The 19,709-nt window shown below is 27.9% G+C and overlaps 1 protein-coding gene across 3 annotated transcripts; it reads right to left on the bottom strand.

Moving 5' to 3' along the window:
- Window positions 1-1,113: 1,113 nt before the first annotated feature.
- On the bottom strand, window positions 1,114-19,395 carry LOC132933940 (zinc finger protein 436-like). 3 transcript variants are annotated; one of them, XM_061000223.1, is made up of 5 exons: window positions 18,687-19,350; window positions 16,382-16,585; window positions 16,140-16,292; window positions 13,791-13,834; window positions 1,114-3,043 (listed from the first exon to the last, which is right to left on the bottom strand). In XM_061000223.1, the coding sequence occupies exons 2-5, from the start codon at window positions 16,553-16,555 to the stop codon at window positions 1,747-1,749; spliced, it is 1,668 nt and encodes a 555-aa protein (XP_060856206.1). In that variant the 5' UTR covers window positions 16,556-16,585; window positions 18,687-19,350; the 3' UTR covers window positions 1,114-1,746. The 3 variants fall into 3 exon arrangements, with proteins under 3 accessions (XP_060856206.1, XP_060856204.1, XP_060856205.1); XM_061000221.1 differs by lacking the exon at window positions 1,114-3,043 and adding an exon at window positions 8,105-9,800 and having other exon boundaries at window positions 18,687-19,395; XM_061000222.1 differs by lacking the exons at window positions 1,114-3,043; window positions 18,687-19,350 and adding exons at window positions 8,105-9,800; window positions 18,487-18,675.
- Window positions 19,396-19,709: the final 314 nt, after the last annotated feature.

Genomic DNA, 19,709 nt, shown 5'->3' with positions numbered 1-19,709 from the left:
AAGAAATTTAAGATAGAGAAATTAAGTCTCGTAATGTGTTATTATTTAATATTTATTAATTCGATGAAGATGAAGTGAAGCTTGCTACTGATCTTATGGAGACGTTACATATTGACCCTAGTCTCGCACTAAGGATTCTGTATTAAGCTGCGTGATCAGCTGCCACACACCTGGTGTGCACTTTTTGAAACATACTTGACTTACCGTAAGTTTTAAGTCATACACGAAGAAGCGATTGGAAAGACATATCAGTTGGAGAACTGCCAGGTAGTGATTTAGGACATATACTGTACTTGCCTATACGCCTGATGTACCAAACAATGACAACACGTTAGCTATAGTTTAGCATATTATGTTTGCCGACGATACGTCGATATTGTCGACACGTAAGAGTCAGCTCACTGCAACTTATAACTCACAGAAGTCAATTGACAACATCTTTGCCTGGACGAGACGTTGGAAAATTAATAGCGATAAATCAGTACTCGCTAAATAAACGTTATGCAACACCGATAACATCCAAGTAGTACTGAATCAATCACCAATCCCACAAAAAGGTTCAGAAAAAATGTATTCTACATACAGACAGATATTTTATGAGCAAAAAAGGCCCATATCTGTTTCAGTTATAAATCCGTTTAGTCCACGTACAAATTTTGAAAAGGATTCATCTCGGAAAACTTAATCAATCACTTTTCCAATCAAATTTCACTTCAAGAATGTTATATTACATGGGCAAACATGACATAAGTTTGTAGTTTTAGAAAAAATATTGCTAAAAAAAAAAACAAAATTAAAAAAAAAATCAGTTTTTTTGTTTCCTGAAAAATTTTAATTTTTAGATATGAGTCTATTTCGAAATTCCCAATTCAATTAATTTAAATATAAGAATATTATAAAGTATAATACTAAACATTTTTAACATGTTTATCTAAATTTTAAATTAATGTATCGAAAAAATCCAACTTTACGAGACAAACAATATTCTTATCTATAAATATATTATTTAACCATAGGTCAATAAATTCAAATGCTAACCAAAAACCCATAATTATGATGTCACAAAAAATTTATTGTATTGTACATAATTTGATAGACAATAATAACATAATATAGTACTTAAGGTATTTATTTTTATAAATTACAAACAAAATTCAATTCAGTAAAGATTTTAATACATAGTGTTATACATTATCAACATTAAAATATATGCATACATTACACAGATATAATAAAAATACTTAATTACACATATTAACATATTTTTGCACTTTTCAATACTCAACTTAACTTGGTGATTAGAAGAAAAATCAAATTGAAAGTATATTAAAACAGACAAATTATTTTATTTGAGTTTACAAGAAATAACCTTAGGTTATAATTCTCTAACTCACCTGGGTTTAATAATTGCTTGTTCCTATGTAAATGTTGTGGAAAAGGAACTTTGACTAATTAAAAATAATACAATTTGTAAGAATGTTATTTAAAAATGTATAACATAAAAAAAATACAGTAAAATACAAAAAATATATCTATATACAAATATTTATAAAATAATATGTTACAATTAAGATTTAATCTAAAAACAAAATACAGTGGGATCTATCAGTTAAGCGTCATTGTGTTGGTGATGAGAGGTGATGTAGGTGGTGACAGTAGTGATAGAATTGAGTTGTTGTTGGTGGTGTCATCATCGTCATCACCATCATCGTCGTCAGCCGCGCTCGCTGCCACTGCCACCGTATGTCATTCGTCGTCGGCCATTCCCACCTCCGAAGACTCAAACAATAAGTTTTTCCGTTTGCCCGGCTTAAAGTGGAGCATCTCATGCTTGCGCGTATCGCACATCTGCACGAACCCACGTCCACACACACTGCACTTAAACGGTTTTTCACCCGTATGAGTCCGGATGTGCAACGTTAAATCATACCGCTTCCGGCACTTTTTATCGCAGTGCGGGCACTGATAATTTCTGGTGTCTGTATGCACAATCATGTGAGCGTCATGCGACCCCTTAGTCTTGAACGTCTTGTTACAAAGCACGCACGAGAACGGCCTTTGGTTGTAGTGGACTGCGTTGACATGCACGTCCAACTGTGATTTTTGTGCGAACCGTTTGTGGCATATGTCGCACACGAACCGCTTATCGTGCTTGGTCTGGTGCACGCCTAGCTGTTGCTTAGTATAACACGTGAAGTCACAGTGGGTGCAGCGCACAGTCTTTTTGGCGGTGTGCGTCAGCAGGTGGTTCATAGCAGATGCCTTATTCTTGTACATGTTACCGCACACGTCACACGCGAAACGCACTTGCTTTGAGTCGATTGTGCTCGTGGGGTGTATCTTGGAGTGTTTCTCTTCAAGGTGGTTCTTGAATTGTTTAACGGACGAGAAGCTGATACGACATAGATCGCACTCAAACATCTTGAACTCGGGGTGCCGCTTCTGAAAGTGCCGTAACAGGTTGTACCTGGTCTTGAATACGGTCGCACATATCTGGCACATGGTCTCCGGTTGTTGTTCGTCCTCATCTAAGGAGGCTCCGTCCAATGAACTGCTCAAGTACAACTGTCTCACCTGCATGTTGCTTAGCTGGTTGCAGTCCTCGTCCTCATCTTCATCCTCGTCTTCGTTCTCATCGTCCATTTCACAGTTGATTCCATTGCTTCCGTGACCATCTTTTTGCAGGTCATCCATTTCACCATCCTCAGTGTCATTGACGTTAATCGAATCCATAAGTGGTTTAAAGTCATCACAATCGTTGTGATTAGAGATATCGTCTCCTCCGCAAACCGAGTTGACGTTTGCTTCAGTGGACAGTTGATGGTCAACTACATCTACGTGGTTGCTGTTTCCTCCCATGACGTCCAGGTACTCTTGTTTCGGCACCACGAGGTTGCAATCGTCCACCACCGAAATGTCTTCCAGCCGATGGCAATTCATCAAACCATTTATGTCATCGTCGAGACCAGCTGCATTCAGGTACATATTGTCGTCCACAGAATCGTTATCCACTTCTCTGTCAAACATTATGTCAGATATTTCGCTGTAAAAAAAAACAATACGGTTGTTTTAATAACACCTTGTCAAAGGAAATAAATAAATGACAATATTTTACAACTATATCAAATTACAAATAATAATTTCAGTTAAATTTGATTTTAATTTTTTTTTTAAATTAAGAAATATTATTTGTCACTTAAGACCACGTGTGTCGTGTCCATCTTACTAACGTATATCAAAATGTACGTCCAGCAATTCCAGTTTTGTGTTGTTAGCTTAAATATTAGAGTAAATTGACCTATTTATCCAACTTAAATTAAAGAACATAAACTGTTTTCTCTGGTTTGCTTTTTACAAAATTTTAATTTTGAAGTGAATTATGATCAAGATCAAATATTAATATTCATGTCATAATTAACTTAAAAATTAAAATATCGTAAAAAACCAACAAGAAGACACAGACAATGTTCTTACATTTAAGTTTGATAATAGGTCAATTCACTATACAAGCTAACAATACAAAGTTGAAACTGCTGGACATATATTTTGATATATTATGTATTAGAAAGATGGATAACACAAAATATGCAGATACGATATTCTCTTAAAATGTTTACAAAAATCATGTGATTATAAATATAATTATTTATTACTTATTTTCTATATTTTAAGCATCAATCATAAATTTGACACTAAAACTTGTTATGTTTTATACTGTGATTATTATTATATATTTAAACTAACGACTGTCCAATTAAGGCATACAGATACTACCTAATATTAAAACTAGTATAACTGATTGACTTATTATTTTTGAATAAAAAATGATCGTAGTTTTTAAACACAACATAATATAAGAATCCCAGCAATTACTACAAACTATTATTTTAACCTTTATTTAAAAAAAATCAATTTCAAGCAGGTTTAGTTTTTAAAAAATGTGTTATAGCTAAGCTTAATACCATAAATAGTATAAGTCTTATTAAATTTTTTTATATCTTTTCCAATCAAATTCAAATACCTAGTTTAGTTTATTATTAAGATATCTATGAATTGTATACATCATTATGTGCATTGTACTTAAAACAATACACCCAAGCCTTTATTTGTGTAAGAAATCAGTACATCAAAACAAGACTTCTTATTGCTATTTATCAGAAACCTCCTAAACAGTGACTGATCTTATCTAATTAACACAAATCACTTTTGATTCTTTCTCTTTTAAAAATATTTAAATATCTTTATGGTAGGTTATTACTAAGACATATAATTAAAATAAAATTATGTTTCCAAAACAAATTAATTTTTTTCACTAGAACTTAATACATCCACAATATTTGACATCATATAGCCTTAAAAAGTTGTTTTATTATTTTTCCACAGTTATTGAAAAATTATGATAATGAATTATACTGACCTATAACAGTTTTAAAGAAAATTAATTAAAATTTGTTATAATAAGAACAGACAATGATACAAATTTCAGATTTAGATCGTGTATTTTAATTAAACATTGTTTTCTTGTTTATATGGTTTAATTTAATGTCAACCTTTAGTTTTTTAAACAAAATAGATAAATATTTAAATTTCCAAGCCGAACAATATAGAATAAAAATTAATGAGACTAGTTTCAAAGCTTATAATATAACAACTTAATATAAACAACCAACACAACTTAACTTGTAATAGTGATGATGTCTAAAAAGATATATATAATCTACATTATTGTTTTATGTAGATTAATAACAAAAAATATGCAGGTCATAATAAGTAGTATATTATATAATATTTTACCATGTTATATATATAGGTTAAATAATATACAAATCAATTGATTAATTTTAGTTCCTAAATATACTTATTATACTGCTATTTAATAGGTACCAAATTACACATAATATGAAATGTTAATACTATATCAAGTAATTTTTACTAAAAAAAAATACATATAAAAATACTCTACTAAAATAAGACTTAAATAAAACTTTATTAAAATATAATTCACAAGAATAGTAGTAATACAATATTATTTTGGATAAATATAAAAATATAATATTTCAAATTTAGTAAGTAGAAAAATATAATAACATTTATGCATAAGTTTAAACATTTGGTACATAAAGTGGTAAATAGGTAAGATTCATAAAAATATATAAAACATAACATTAAATAAGTGTGAAACTACAATAGGATATTATAGATATATCTTAAGAAAAAATGATTAAAGACAGACAGGATACAAAGAGCATTGTTGACATTCATTTAAATTGTATTGTTGTCCATGTTACACTACTAGTATAAACTCAAAAGCAACCAAATAATTGAATGTAAAAAAAAATTTCTAATTGGAACTTTGTAGGTAACATTTTGTTCTTAGAGTTATTTAATATAGTAGTTTTTAAAAATAATAACTAAATAATAATATGTTTTAAAAATTTCAAAAATGTATTCTGTAATATATTTAATAAATAAATAATTAAGTAGATTTGTATTTAAATTTCAAGTCTTAACTTACAGTTACAATTTTTAGTAAAATGTAGAAATAAAACTTTTCTCAATAAATAGTATTTAAATTTCAAAGTTTAGGAACTATTGGGAAAATGAAATATGAATTCTTGAAAATAGCAATTTTACTTTGTTTTAGGTAAGTGTAACATCAGGCAGTGACTGATTTTAATCCAGTTCAGATAGAGTACTCATTAAGATAAATTGGTTTACAATCACTTTTATTTTGATATTTGACAAAATATTCTTTACTGTGTTAAGCAAAATGTAAGCTAGGTCTTAATAGAAATAAAAAGTGACACTTCTGAAGGCACGGCAGGTTATTATACACATTGCCGTCACTGTGCACAGAAGTTTGAGGTAAGTTTTGAATGAGACAGAGTATAGATATAATTTATAATATAGTGGTAAACATGAAACTATTGGAGCAAATAATTATATAACAATAAAACCAATTAATTTATCATTGCACTAAGATACTTAAATTATAAGTTATTTATATTAATATTAATACGACTTTAAATAAGAAAATACAAATAAAAATAAAAATAGTTTAGTTACCAGAATGTTGCATGGCACACAATACCCTGTAATATTATATAATATAATGGAGTAAAAAATTGTACACTTAGTTGCATTAAATCTAATAGTTATAATAAATGTTTTTAATTATTCATTTTTAAACAGCTTTATATTGGCATAGATTAAATAACACTTTAGACCGGCAATGACAAAGCAATAATTTATAGTTCATTATTTTTATTTGAATTTGACTCAGTAGTCCTGCATTGTGGTAGGAGGAGGTGGGAAATTAGTATATACTTGTCTCCTGCCACCATGTGTCACTAGTGAGTCAAATCAAAATTAAAACAATGTGTAAAAAATGATTTAATTGGCGTTGCCAATCTATAGTGTTATTATCTACGATACTGGACATACATAAATTAGGTTTATTGAAAAAAAAAAGTAATATTAGCATAAATAGGTAGGTAGATTATTATTGTAAGTAGGTATTCTACTTTCTTAGATGACAATATTATGAAAGGGTATACATTTGCTTAAAAGCAGCATGTTTACAAATGCATTTATTTTAAATGTAATTTGAAAAATTTAATATGCTCGCAATTCTAACATCTTATATTATATTTTTTTAACAGAACCTAGGACTTAGGACTTTAAAGCAGGGCTAGCATTTGAAAAAAAAATTGTTTTATGTTATTTACAATTAAAACGTTATGCAATTTTTGCGTTTATAGTTATACAGAATTAAAACGTTATACGAGTTTTGCGTTTATCGTTATTTAAAATAGTGTTATACAATTGAAAAATAATAACTAATTGGGGTAGGTAATGGCCCGGATACGAAATATACAATAATCAATTCTTAGATTGTCGCACGAAATACATTTTTCTAACCTAACCTTTTAAATAAATATATTTTAAAATATTTCGTTTTCCGTTATTTTTTGGTTAATGATATTCTATAAATTACATTTTGCGTTATGTTTTGTTTAATGATATATAATATAATTTGTTAATCGTTATATTTTGTCTTGCAGTATTTAATTATTTTTGACTTTCGCTTTCCGTTATAATTACGTTTACAAATTTCAATCGTTTTTTTGTCAAATAAAACGTTATAATCATAACGTTTGCAAGCCCTAGTTAAATTTGAATTCAATGATATAATATCATTGTATAAGAAAAACGATTCTGAGTGAAAACGGTCAGTATGATATTACCTTATATTGTAAATATAAGTATATTTGATGATATTATTGTGAATAAATTAATTTGTATATAACCTATTTACGTAGAACCTTGTTTTAAATTTTCAATCCTTAGCTATAAAAGTTGAACTTTTTATACATTTTTAACTACAAAATAATTATTAAATTTTAAAGCTTAAAGTCGTAAGTTTGCCTCTTAAGCCATAAATACAATTCTAAATATTTAAAATAACAACTTAATAATAAACTTTTGTATTTTGTCAAAGATAGTTTGAGTTATTTATAATTAAAACTTTAAATAATATCAGCCTATTTAGCAAAGGACATAATTGTTATTATAATTATTCCAAAATATCAAATTTTGCACCAGAAGAAAAAAAATTTTCAAGGATGCTACACAGATATTTGTTATCTAACATTATTTATATCATTATCTATTGTATGTGGGTTTTTCCGATAACTCAGTAAAAACTTAAAAAGTGAGTTATGAGCATCTTTAATTTACGTTATATTACGTATAACTTGCTAAAAAATTGAACTTTAGTAAAAAACCCACATACAAACACAGATAATGTTCTGAACATCAAGTTTCATAATAGGCTGATTCACTCTAATTTTTAAATTAACCAAGCTAAACGTGAATGTAAATTCGCTATGTTCCGCACTTTTAAGACAGAAACAAAAAATAGCTGTGTAGTGTCCTCTAAAATAATTCTGAAGTGACTAGTGATTTCAAATGTTCAAAAGTTTTGTTTAATCATTGTACTTTTGAATATTCTACCGAGTTAAGCTGTATAACCGTTTTATCAATAGTATATTAGTATATCAAGGAATTTAAAGGAATAATATGAAATATACTAACAATAATATCAAGTGATGAGTATTTAATCTTAATATTAATGGATAATGGACAAAGAAACGTAAAAACAGGTAAACATGAAAGGTTAAAGTACTTTGCAAAATAGGCTGATGAATAATGAAGATATTAATTTTAAATTTAGCGATAATCCTACTTTAATTTTAAACAACTTTATGGTCAAGGAAACGAGAAGACTATCGATTTTAACATATATTATAAATTATAATACTTATAAATCAATAAAATAAAAAATTTACAGTGAACCCCTCTGATTATCTACAGTTGTTGAAATAAATTCTAATTGAGGCATATTAACAAACGAATGCTGAGTTCCATGAACTCGTCCATGCTGTTTTAAATGTTTTTTCAATTTAAATGTATCTCCACAAATAGTGCATTGAAAAGGTCTTTCTGAACTGTGCACCGCTGTATGACCTTTAAGTGTACCACTGCGCAAGAATGCTTTACCACATACTGCACATACATAGTTACGCACTCCTGTATGGTGGGTTAAATGTGCAACTAAATGACATCTTCTGATAAAACTTTTATCACAATATTCACATTTATGAGCTTTTATACTTTCATGCATTTGTTTCCAATGAATTTTCATTGATGACCTTTGAGCAAAACTTTTACCACATGTTTCACAAACAAATGGACGTTCACCAGTGTGTGTACGTCTATGATCATCAACATTACGCTTCTCAGAAAATGAGCGCCCACAAATGTCACATTGATAACTACGAACTTTATCATGGAAACATACAATATGGCGTCTCAAAAATGCTGCTGTACGGAACTGTTTACTACAAATTTCACAAGTGTATGGTTTTTCACCGGTGTGCACTCTCATATGATACACAAACTTGTATCTTCTACCTTCAACATTATAGTTACATTGATCGCATTTGTAATATAATTTGTTATCTACCATAACTTTATACTTATCATAAATGTCACTTTTTGGAATTGGTTTTTTATCATTTAACATATGTGAACGGACATGTTTTGAAGCCAAGTGTTTAGAAGGAAATTGTTGATTACAATAATAACACTTGAAATCTTCAATATCAGACTTTTCATCAGATTCAATAAGCTCATCTTTTATGTCCAACTTTTTCTCTTTTTTCAAGTCCATTGAAATATTAGTTTTTTGATCAGTAGATTGTGATTCAACTAAATTATTATTGAACTGTCCAGAATTTGAAGTATCATGTCTTGTTTCTTCATCAAAATCAGATTCATCATCAAACAATTCATCATAACTTTTAGTTACACCAATACGTTTGCTTCTTCGTGTAGTTGTCTGTACAGTGTGCAATTTTTGGTCGTGCTCTAACTTTTCAAACGAGGATTTAAAAGAAAGATTACACGTAATGCATAATAAATCATAATTATTTATTTTAAAGTCTTGTGTTGATTTTGTATTGTTTACATCAACTATGTTGGAAAGATTTTTTTCTGTACTGTTATCCTCAGCATTTGAAATTGAATTTTTCATATTATCTATATACCTGTCACTTACATATTTTATTGGCAATATATTAGTCTGAACACCATGAACATCACGGTCATGCTTTACTTTATCTCTAATCTTCAAAAACTTTTCAAAACAAAATGAACAGGAATAATTGTTTGAAAGTGAAGTTTCTTTAGTAGGAATTATTTTCAATGTTCCACCTGGTTCTGTCAAGTCAATGTACCTGGAAAACCAAATGGGCATAGAAATTATTTTGCTCTAATTTCTTTTCATACATCCTTAGTTATATATAAAAGCAAAAGATTTTTTTTCTCTTTTTGATTACGTGAATTATGAACAACAAAATCCATTTGTATACCATCTTGAACACTGTTAAAATTGTATATGTTTACAGCAAAAATATTTCCAATATTGAGTTTATTTTTATGAGTTGACAGCATGACTATTTCCATCTTACTTCTGTTTTTATATCCTTGGAAGTACTTAAAAATATATTTTAACAATGAAAGATTATAAATACTTATATTTCACAGTCAATAACTGAAAAAAAAAAATGATAACTGATAACCATAAAAAAATTCTATTAGGTATAGCGTGGAAGCTATGTAATTCCCTGATAAAAATGTGATTTTGATTTCAAAATATTCACATTATAAATAACAAAAATAATTATTTTCTAGATTCCATTAAATAATAGGGATATATATATATATATAGTAATATTTCAGATGGTTTTCTCTTCAAATTCTAATTTATTTTAGATAAATTATTATAATTTAGATTTAATACAATATAATTGTTATATTGAATAAGATTAAGAGTTTCTGTGTTCAGAACAATTTTACATAAAATCTAAAATAAATTAATTGCATTGTAAATAAACTATCTTAATTTTCAATAATATATTATTTGCCTAGTTTCCTTAATTGTTTTTGTTTATAAAAACTTGATGCAAGTGCATAGCTAACCAAGTTTGATTAAATCAGTTTGTTTAAATGATTTAATAACATTGTACATGAAACTGATTATGTATGTGCAAACGAAAATATTGAACAGTAATTCTTTAATTTAGTACAATATTATTATTACTAGAGCAGTTGCATTATTAGTTTTTCAACTAACATTTAAAACAAAAATACATTAATGCCAAGAAAATTTTGAAACATGATTTAACATTTAATGTTCTAAGATGCATGCAAAATAAAATTACTACAGATACAAGACTAGATTTGTAAAATGATCTGCAGTTTTAATTGTTCCTTATATAATTTATAACTGTGTATAATAATTATATTAAATTCATTACAAAAACAAAGGCTTATCGATAGATAAGATTTTTGGACTATTTTAATTTGATCTAATTCTTATATCTTCTATCTAACTAAATTATGATAAAACATTATCAAAAATGATATATAACAAAGCAAAATTAGCAAATATTTAATAATTTGTAAATAAAATATTGTTAGTTATTTTTTGGCTTTTGAATCTTTATTATTATTCTACCATTCACACGTTTATTATATTATCCAATTATGTATTTTATATGTATGAGATAATTTTACAACTCGTTCATTCATACACCACTAAAATATTATAGTGAGCTCAAATTGATTTAAACAACAGAATAAGACAGAAATTTAAAATATTGTGTCAATAACAATTATTCTTAAATTCACCAAATTTATTTTGGGATTGTGATGGATGACTGAATTGTATAATATTTTTAAATAGTTTCAAAGACCACCATTTTAAATAACTAATTAATTTTAATTGTTATACATTTATAATATACTTCCATGATTTATACATTAGAAAATATTTAAAAATAAACAAGATATTTATGTTTTCAAAATTAAGACAAAAATAGTTTTTTAAACCAATGTAAAGTAATCAGAAGTCCATCTAAAAATTAATTTGTTACTTAATAATGAATTTTTAATAAATAAAAAAAGTTCTATAAACAAGATACACAATTGTTGTAGTTTAATATTTACTTTCATAGTAATATAAAATGTTACTGTTCAATTTGGTAAACAAATGAAATTGTCTTGCTTTCTTATCATGACCAGTAGTTGAGCACTAAACTAAAATTAAAAAATACCCTAAAATTATAATTGTTATATGTCTGTATTTCAACATGTTTTTTATATTAATATTTATTTTTATTTAATATAAGGAGATGATTTAATTGTTGGACATGATGTGTTTTGTTTTTTAATAGATTTTTTCAGAATTATGTTCAATATTAAGTATTATTTCTAAATTCTTATATGACACATAATTAACTAATTTAAAAGAACTTATTATACATTTACCATGATATCTTAAATGTATGACAATTAATAATATAGTTGGAAGTTAAACTTTTTCAATTGAATTAAAAAAAAAAATTATACGAAATATAAGATATTTTTAAGAATATAAATTTTGTAACTATAACAAGCAGAAAAAAAATGTAAGTATAATTGAGTTTGAATATTTGTTAGTTATAAATCACATTTGTGTTTTTTTAAACATAATTTATATCCACACAAATTATCTATAACCATATTTAATATAACATGTAATGCTAGATCAAATTATATTTGATTATTAAATAAAATAAAGAAATATATTTTTTTTATATAATTAATAATTATATATATACATTTTAACAAGAAATATAATATTTCTAAAGAAAAATTGAAATATATTTAGAATCTAACAATTATATTTATTTACATACTTAATTTAGTAAAGCAAAAAGTACAATCAATCTTTGTTTTTACACCTAAAGAGTACCGATCTATTATTTAAAAAAATATAAATATGGATATTTAAATTTGATAATTAGATATACTACTTTATTCCTAAATCGATTTTATCATTTATCAACAGTTGTGCTTCAACTACCTTACATTTTAAATATTAATCATAAGCATTAACAAAAAAAAAAAAATATTACTTATTTAATAATAAGCATCTATAAAATACAAATATATATATAAATTATAGTCCGCTGATTATCTAACTAGTACAATAAATTATCAAATAAATACCTAAAGGATAAAAAAGAAATCTGTCATCATTTATTTAATATAGAATGTATAAATGGATAATTATATGCAATATACTTGAAAACTAAATTTTGAATTTTACTAGGATTCTTTGTGTAAAGATAACTACAGAATGTGATTATATTGGTTAAATAATTTAATGTAAATTTATTTATATATAAAAATAAATATTGATTTCTTACAACAATGTAGTGTATAAATAATATATATAAATATTACTGGTACTGAAAAGTTTCAACTTGTAATCATAAAATTATAACACTTATTGTATAATGTATTGTTAATTATTACTCAAAACATACGCGCTTTACATATTCAAAAATAGTTACTTTCATACTTGAGTTCTAAATATCAACATTTAGGGTGCAAGTATAAGTATTATTATTATTATATTGAAAGGTTTGGGTTAGTTAAGAGAACATCACATCTGCATGTGTTGTCTCTGTCTTACAAATGTATGACATATCAAATTTGTGTTTAGGAGTTCTAATTGTATGTAAAAACTAATAACTTTTATTAATAAGAGAGAATTAACCTATTTTCAAACTTAAAGGTAAGAACATTATTTATGCTTTTTTATGATATTTTAATTTTCAATCAAGATATAGGTAAGAATTTTTAAACTATAATATTTTACATACTCATAAATTGCTTAAAAACTTAAATATTATAAAAATCTCCAGAAATACAATAGATGTCACCTTTAAGGTTGATAATAGGCCGATTCACTATATCCTTAAACCTGACAAAAAATTTGAAATATAAAGGCATAATAAGGTTATCAAAATATGTAATAATATAATATAAGAAATAATAAAATATTATCAATTCATGTCATACAATAATACTTTCAGAAAATAAAAAATATAATATACCCGGGGTATGTGTTTAGATATTTTATTTACAACTTTGCGTATTTAAAGTATGGTATTAAGATTCTATAAAATTATGCACAAATACAGAAACCACAGTTTTTTAATTAATATGCAGATTAGGTTAGGCTAGGCAGTAGGCAATTAATACAAATTATAACAAATAAACACATTTCATAATTTAACTACTTAAATATTGTTGTATTTGAAATTATATATTATATCAGATAATCAACGTTTCTATAAAATTAAAAATAAGTACTTAATACAGAAATATCTTACCTTTTTAATGTTGGGTTTAACCTTTCGTCATCTTGAATATCCACCTACAATATACATAAAAAACTAGTATTAATATCTGGAAACAAATAACCATAGATTAAAATATATATTTTAATTATTTTTATATGACACAGTTCACTACCACTCTTATAATGGTTGTATTCATGTCCCAAACAACTTAATAATTATACATTTACAATTGCATTCATTAACATTAGATAGTGCATAACTGCATCTCAATAGCAAAATAAAGATAAATATAAAAAGAATGTTGATTACATCTATAATATTAAGAGGACGCTACGCCTCGATGCGTTGTCACCGTGTAACAAATGTACAATATAGCAAAAACAGTTTTGCGCAGGATAACTTTACTCCCTCTGTATTTATAGCAGAATTACCAAAATTCCACAACGCATAGGGGAGAGCTTTATCTGTGTCGTAGCGTTTTTGTTATTTGGATAACATAAATAAAATTAAAGTTATCAGTTTGAGAATATTGTGTTTTTTTTTGTTTCATAATTTAATTATTAAATATTATTGGTTAGTGCTATCAAAAAATTTAAAACGCTACAGATTAAGTTCTTCCTTACATTGTTGGAATTTTTGTAATTTTACTATAAATTCAACGGGAGTAAAGTTGTCCAGTTTTTGCTATGTTGTACATTTGTAAGACAATGAATACGGGTTTAATATCCTCTTAAGAGTATACTCTAATAGTCATCTATGAGGAACATAATTAAATAATATTAATTAATTATTCAATATAACCTACAACATACTTAATAATATTATTTAATAAATATAATTGTCAAGTGAGTACTGACTTTGTTACCAAGCTAAATATATAGATAGGTATGATGATCATTTGTAGACACATTCTTATTATGGGCTGCACATGTACTATGATTGCATGGTTTACCATGAAAATGAATCTCAGCTGACAGTGATTTTTAGATTTATTTAGCGATGGAATTAATAATTAGTATTTTTTGTTAACACAGATAACTATATTATATTATATAATATAGATATCTGATTAATTAATAAACTTAAGTGATAATATGCACTGCCAAGGCGGCCATGATACCTGCGTATCATAAAGTTGTGATCGTAACTATAAATTTAGCCATGATTAGGACTTTTTAGTTAGGAAACAGTTATTTATCTTGCTCACTCACTATAACTGAAAAAATAAAAGATTGTTCATTGTAATGACGTGTTAATGTTATATTTTTTTAGGTTTGGCTGTTTATGGCCCCATAGTGGTAGAAAAATATAGCACAATACTGAGAATCCCTGTTGGTAAGAATATTTGGGCTTCACCCATCACTTTTCACAAGTCAGACTATAGTAGATAGTAATAGTAGTAAACAAGAGCTTGGAACTTCATGTAAGTATTTAAATATTTCAAAAACTTTTAAGAAATCCAATAATTTGTTTCATATTACATCCAACTCAAATCCAAAAATGCAGGTTGTATATTTTTACATATTTTAACAAATTAAAAATGTCTATAAATCTCATATTTTGAGAAAATATTAATCATAAAAGAAAGGTCGTCTATATTTTAAATAAAACTAGATTTACTAATTATTTTATATTTATGGCCTTATAGGTCTGGTTTGTATAATATATTATCTAATATTTAATTGAGAAATAAAATATTTTGTTTTTATACTAATATTAAATTTTTCTTATTACATATCTTTTGAATAGTTACACATTGTTTAAGTTTAATCTCTTACAACTGAATAAGTGAACGATAAAAAATTGCATAAGTATTATCTGGAAATTTAAGATTTTTTAGTGTACATGTATGAAAGTATGTCATTCTTTTTTAGTATATTAAGTGTTATACATCCCATTTATATTCAAATTACCTAACTATGTTTAACTCAAAATAACATTTTAATTGTAAAATTTTGTGTACCTACACAAATTTTTTAATTAAGTAAAAAATTTTACCTGATTGTTCTAATTGAATATAAGAAATGGAAATATATTTGATATTGTTAGGAATTCCTCATTTAACTTATAAACAAATAATACAAATTAACTCGATCTTTTTAAACTAATTATATACATTTCATATCATTGACAAAATAATTAATCAAAAAAACGTATTTAATTATTATTATTAAATACCTATGTCAGTTACAAATAAATTTAATATGAATGAATTAGGCATAAAAATAAATAAAAATTGCTGTTAATAATTTAAAAGTAGATAGAATCTATATTTGCATGTACCAAACCTGGTGTAGGTACATACAAATAAGTATTTGATAAAAAAGTAATAAATTATTTATTGTCAAAATTAAATTGGAATTTAGAAAATTACATTACCTTGCACTGATTTTGGTCAAATGGATTAAGTTCAAACATATTTCTAAGTTTTTGATCTGCCTCACTGCTGCAATCATATAACTCATTCCATACAAGCACAGCAGACGCACAATGATAACATACTCCTTTAGGTAATAAATCATCTTCAGAAATCTATGAAAAATAAAAATTATTAATGAATACATTAAACCGTTCAAAAACATTTTTATTATATATAATTAAAATTAAAATGTGTACACTACATTTATAAATGGAAGATGGGTTTTTATTTTATTTTCTAACATATGGTCTGCTCCTTCATCAGCATATATTGATATCAAATTTTCATCAAAATTTGCACATAATCTGCATACATCATTTATAGTACATGATTGCATACTTATATCTTGATTATTGGTCATATTAACTTCGTTCATTTTGATTTTGATTCTTGATGACTAATTTAACTAAACAATAAAATATCAACATTAGGTATAACAATTATTTTATATGTACCTAAGGCACATTTCAGTTTCACTTATCATTCAATCATACGCTACAGTATTTACATCAGCCCATGGTCTATATACACCCGTGAAATGAGTCTAATACGCATGAAATCTTTTAATTTGAAAATCAGATGATACTTAAGTAGGTACCCATCTATTTATTAACACTTATTAATACCTCAACTAATACTTCAATTATAAAATTGTTATAAAATTATAAAAAAAAACAATAAAGTTTTATCCCCAGTTTCTTCACGGGTATTTTAAAAAATATATCTGTAAATAATGTATACATAATTGTAGAGCTGTAAGACTGAAATTTTTCAAGTCCTTTCCAATTTTTAATAAAATTTGTAATTGTACGTGTTTGGTAATAATAATGATAGTGATAAAAAATCCACTAATTTTTTTATTATTGCACTCATTGAAGAAACATCATCAATAAATGTTGATGAAATAAAATGTATTTTAAGTACACCAACTATAGGAAGAAAAGAACTATATACATTTTCAGATAATTTAAGCAAATACCAAAATTTATTTTAATATAATATAAATAATGTATTAAACAATCCATGTACTGGTGTATTTAATAAAGATTCAATTTACTCTATATTCTAGGTTTTTTTTTAAATTTATAAAACAGAGAATATAGTAATAAAGTATGTTAAACAGTTAACATTTTTACTTTATAAGTAAGTGGGTAAGTTTTTTGTTAATAAATGATTAAATGAATAATTAACAAATGGCCAATAATTTAAAAAAATAAATAATTACAAATTCCATAACAAAAAAAATAATTTTGAAAATGTTCGATTTTGAAAATGTTTAATTAAAAAAATGTACAGCTCTACATAATTGTAGGTACCCCCACCACTTAGGTTCTATCAGGTATTATTTTCAACAAGTTTGTTTCTACATAAGAATATGTAAAATAACCTAGTTGAAACAATGTGATGATATCAATCATATGCTTATCATTTTTAATGTGTACAATTGTCAAATACCTATGTTTAATTCACCAAATTGAAGATAAAAAAGTTAACTTTGGGTGGAGTACTAAAATGGGACATGAGGCCTACCTATTTAGGTAATAAAGATATGAACAAATGTATGGATCACGTTATACCCACATGTTATATATAAATGCATAATGGGTAAAGAATAATATTCTTTCCTGTAAATGTGGTTAAAGGTCAATTCATTCCAACATTAAAACTAACATAGTAAATACATAGTAAGAGACATAGGATACTCGCCCAGTGGGTACTTAATTAATAGGAAATTTTTATCAAAATATAAAAGAAGTAGACCTCCAGAAAACAAATAGACAAGGAAAAAAATCTACAACCATGTAGCCGTTGCTTGTAGAAAATAAGCGTGATAAGACATTTAAATCATCATATTTTTTTTAATTGACACCCGAATGACAGCATAATATAGGTAAATGAATATGAATAGATTAGGTACATTGTGACATTGAAATTATAATACTTTAGGTACCTACCCAGTTATTTTTGGGAATGTTATGCATAATGCATTAGAGTAGATGGCCATGTTAATTACCTACATAGATAATGTATAACTATAATTATTCCTTTAGTTAAAAATTTAAAATGATAGGTAGGTATTAAGGTAACGGATAATAATGTAATATGCATGGATATTTCTTCTCGTATACGTTTTTTCGATACTTTGTTGCCCGGATACCTAGGTATTTTTGGCATAGATTTCTGCATTAGAATTATGTGGGGTTATGTGTGAACACTGCCCGCCCATAGAAGCAGCTTGTGACTATACACCCTTATCCTCAGAACGGGCATTGAATAATCGCAAATTTTTAATCAGATGTTACACACCCGTATCTATCCACCGATCGTCGAACACCCAAATATTCCAAATCTGGCACCGGGCAGTATCTACAGCTGGACCGGGTTTGGAGTGCGGCCACCGTGGAGTGGCCAGTTTCGGGCGTGGGTGGTAACGATCGGGAACGCCGACGTGAACGTGAACGTGACCGGAAAAACGTAAACGGCGAATGTCTATAACGCGTACTCACCTGGAATCCACGGTCCCCGATCGCTGAGACGTCCGTCGGCGGCCACCCGTCAATGTGCCGAGCTAGCGGTTCCGTAGCTCACGTCATGCCTCCGTCGTCGGACACTGTTCATAGTTCGTATCTCAACAGACATCGGATACGAGGAACAGCGCTACACAGCGGCGTTAGTTATCGATTGATTGAGCGTAATCGCTTAACGAGCAATCGTAATATTATTGGAGCGGTTGTCTGCCGTCGTTACGGCGGCGGCGTTACAATGACAACGCGCGCGGTGCGGCCGGTTGGCCGAGACGGTCCAGTAACGAAAACGCGCAAAATATGGCGGACACCCGTACGAGTGATATTGTTACTTGTTAGTTGTTATGGTGGGCTTTGCGAGGGGATGGCGGGATGCGTCGGCTGAACTCGGCTGCGGCGGCGTCGACACCTCTTGTTGTGAATTTGTGATGCTATGAGTGATTGGTGGGTAGGGGGGGAAGTTGTGGCGGGACTAACCGCGACTGGCGAGGCTGGCGCGCAGGCTGGTTTGGTGACGCCGTGACGGTGATGGTGATGGTTGTGGCACTGGCAGTGCTGTAGTGGTTACGTTTGATGACCGGCGGGGAGGAGAGGGACGCGTAATTGTGTGTATGTGTATAACCGGAGTGCGAGTGACGGTGACCCGTCGGTTCGCGTTTACGGGCCACCACCGTGAACCGTTCGGTCAACGACAAGTGTTCCACTCATATAGCCGACATGCCGTACGTGTTTGTACGGCTGCATCGTCATTGGTCGTGGTTGGCAGCTGCGTATAGCGCATAGATCACGATGTTATATAAAAGTGATCCCACGTCCCGCCGTTGCTCGTTAGCCGTAACTCGCAAGGCAGCAGTGTCGTTATAAATTGTTCCATTGCTTCAATAAATATAGAAAAACTATAATAGAAAATGCCATATGGTATTATGAAAATCTATGACTTATGGTATCAATGCGGTGAACGAGAAATTAGTAATAACAATGTGATGAACATTTTATAATATTTGC

Source organism: Metopolophium dirhodum, chromosome 1 (assembly GCF_019925205.1).
Source record: "Metopolophium dirhodum isolate CAU chromosome 1, ASM1992520v1, whole genome shotgun sequence".
Taxonomy (NCBI): domain Eukaryota; kingdom Metazoa; phylum Arthropoda; class Insecta; order Hemiptera; family Aphididae; genus Metopolophium; species Metopolophium dirhodum.
Note: the sequence above shows the minus strand (reverse complement) of the source record. Positions and strands in the feature narration are given on the sequence as shown.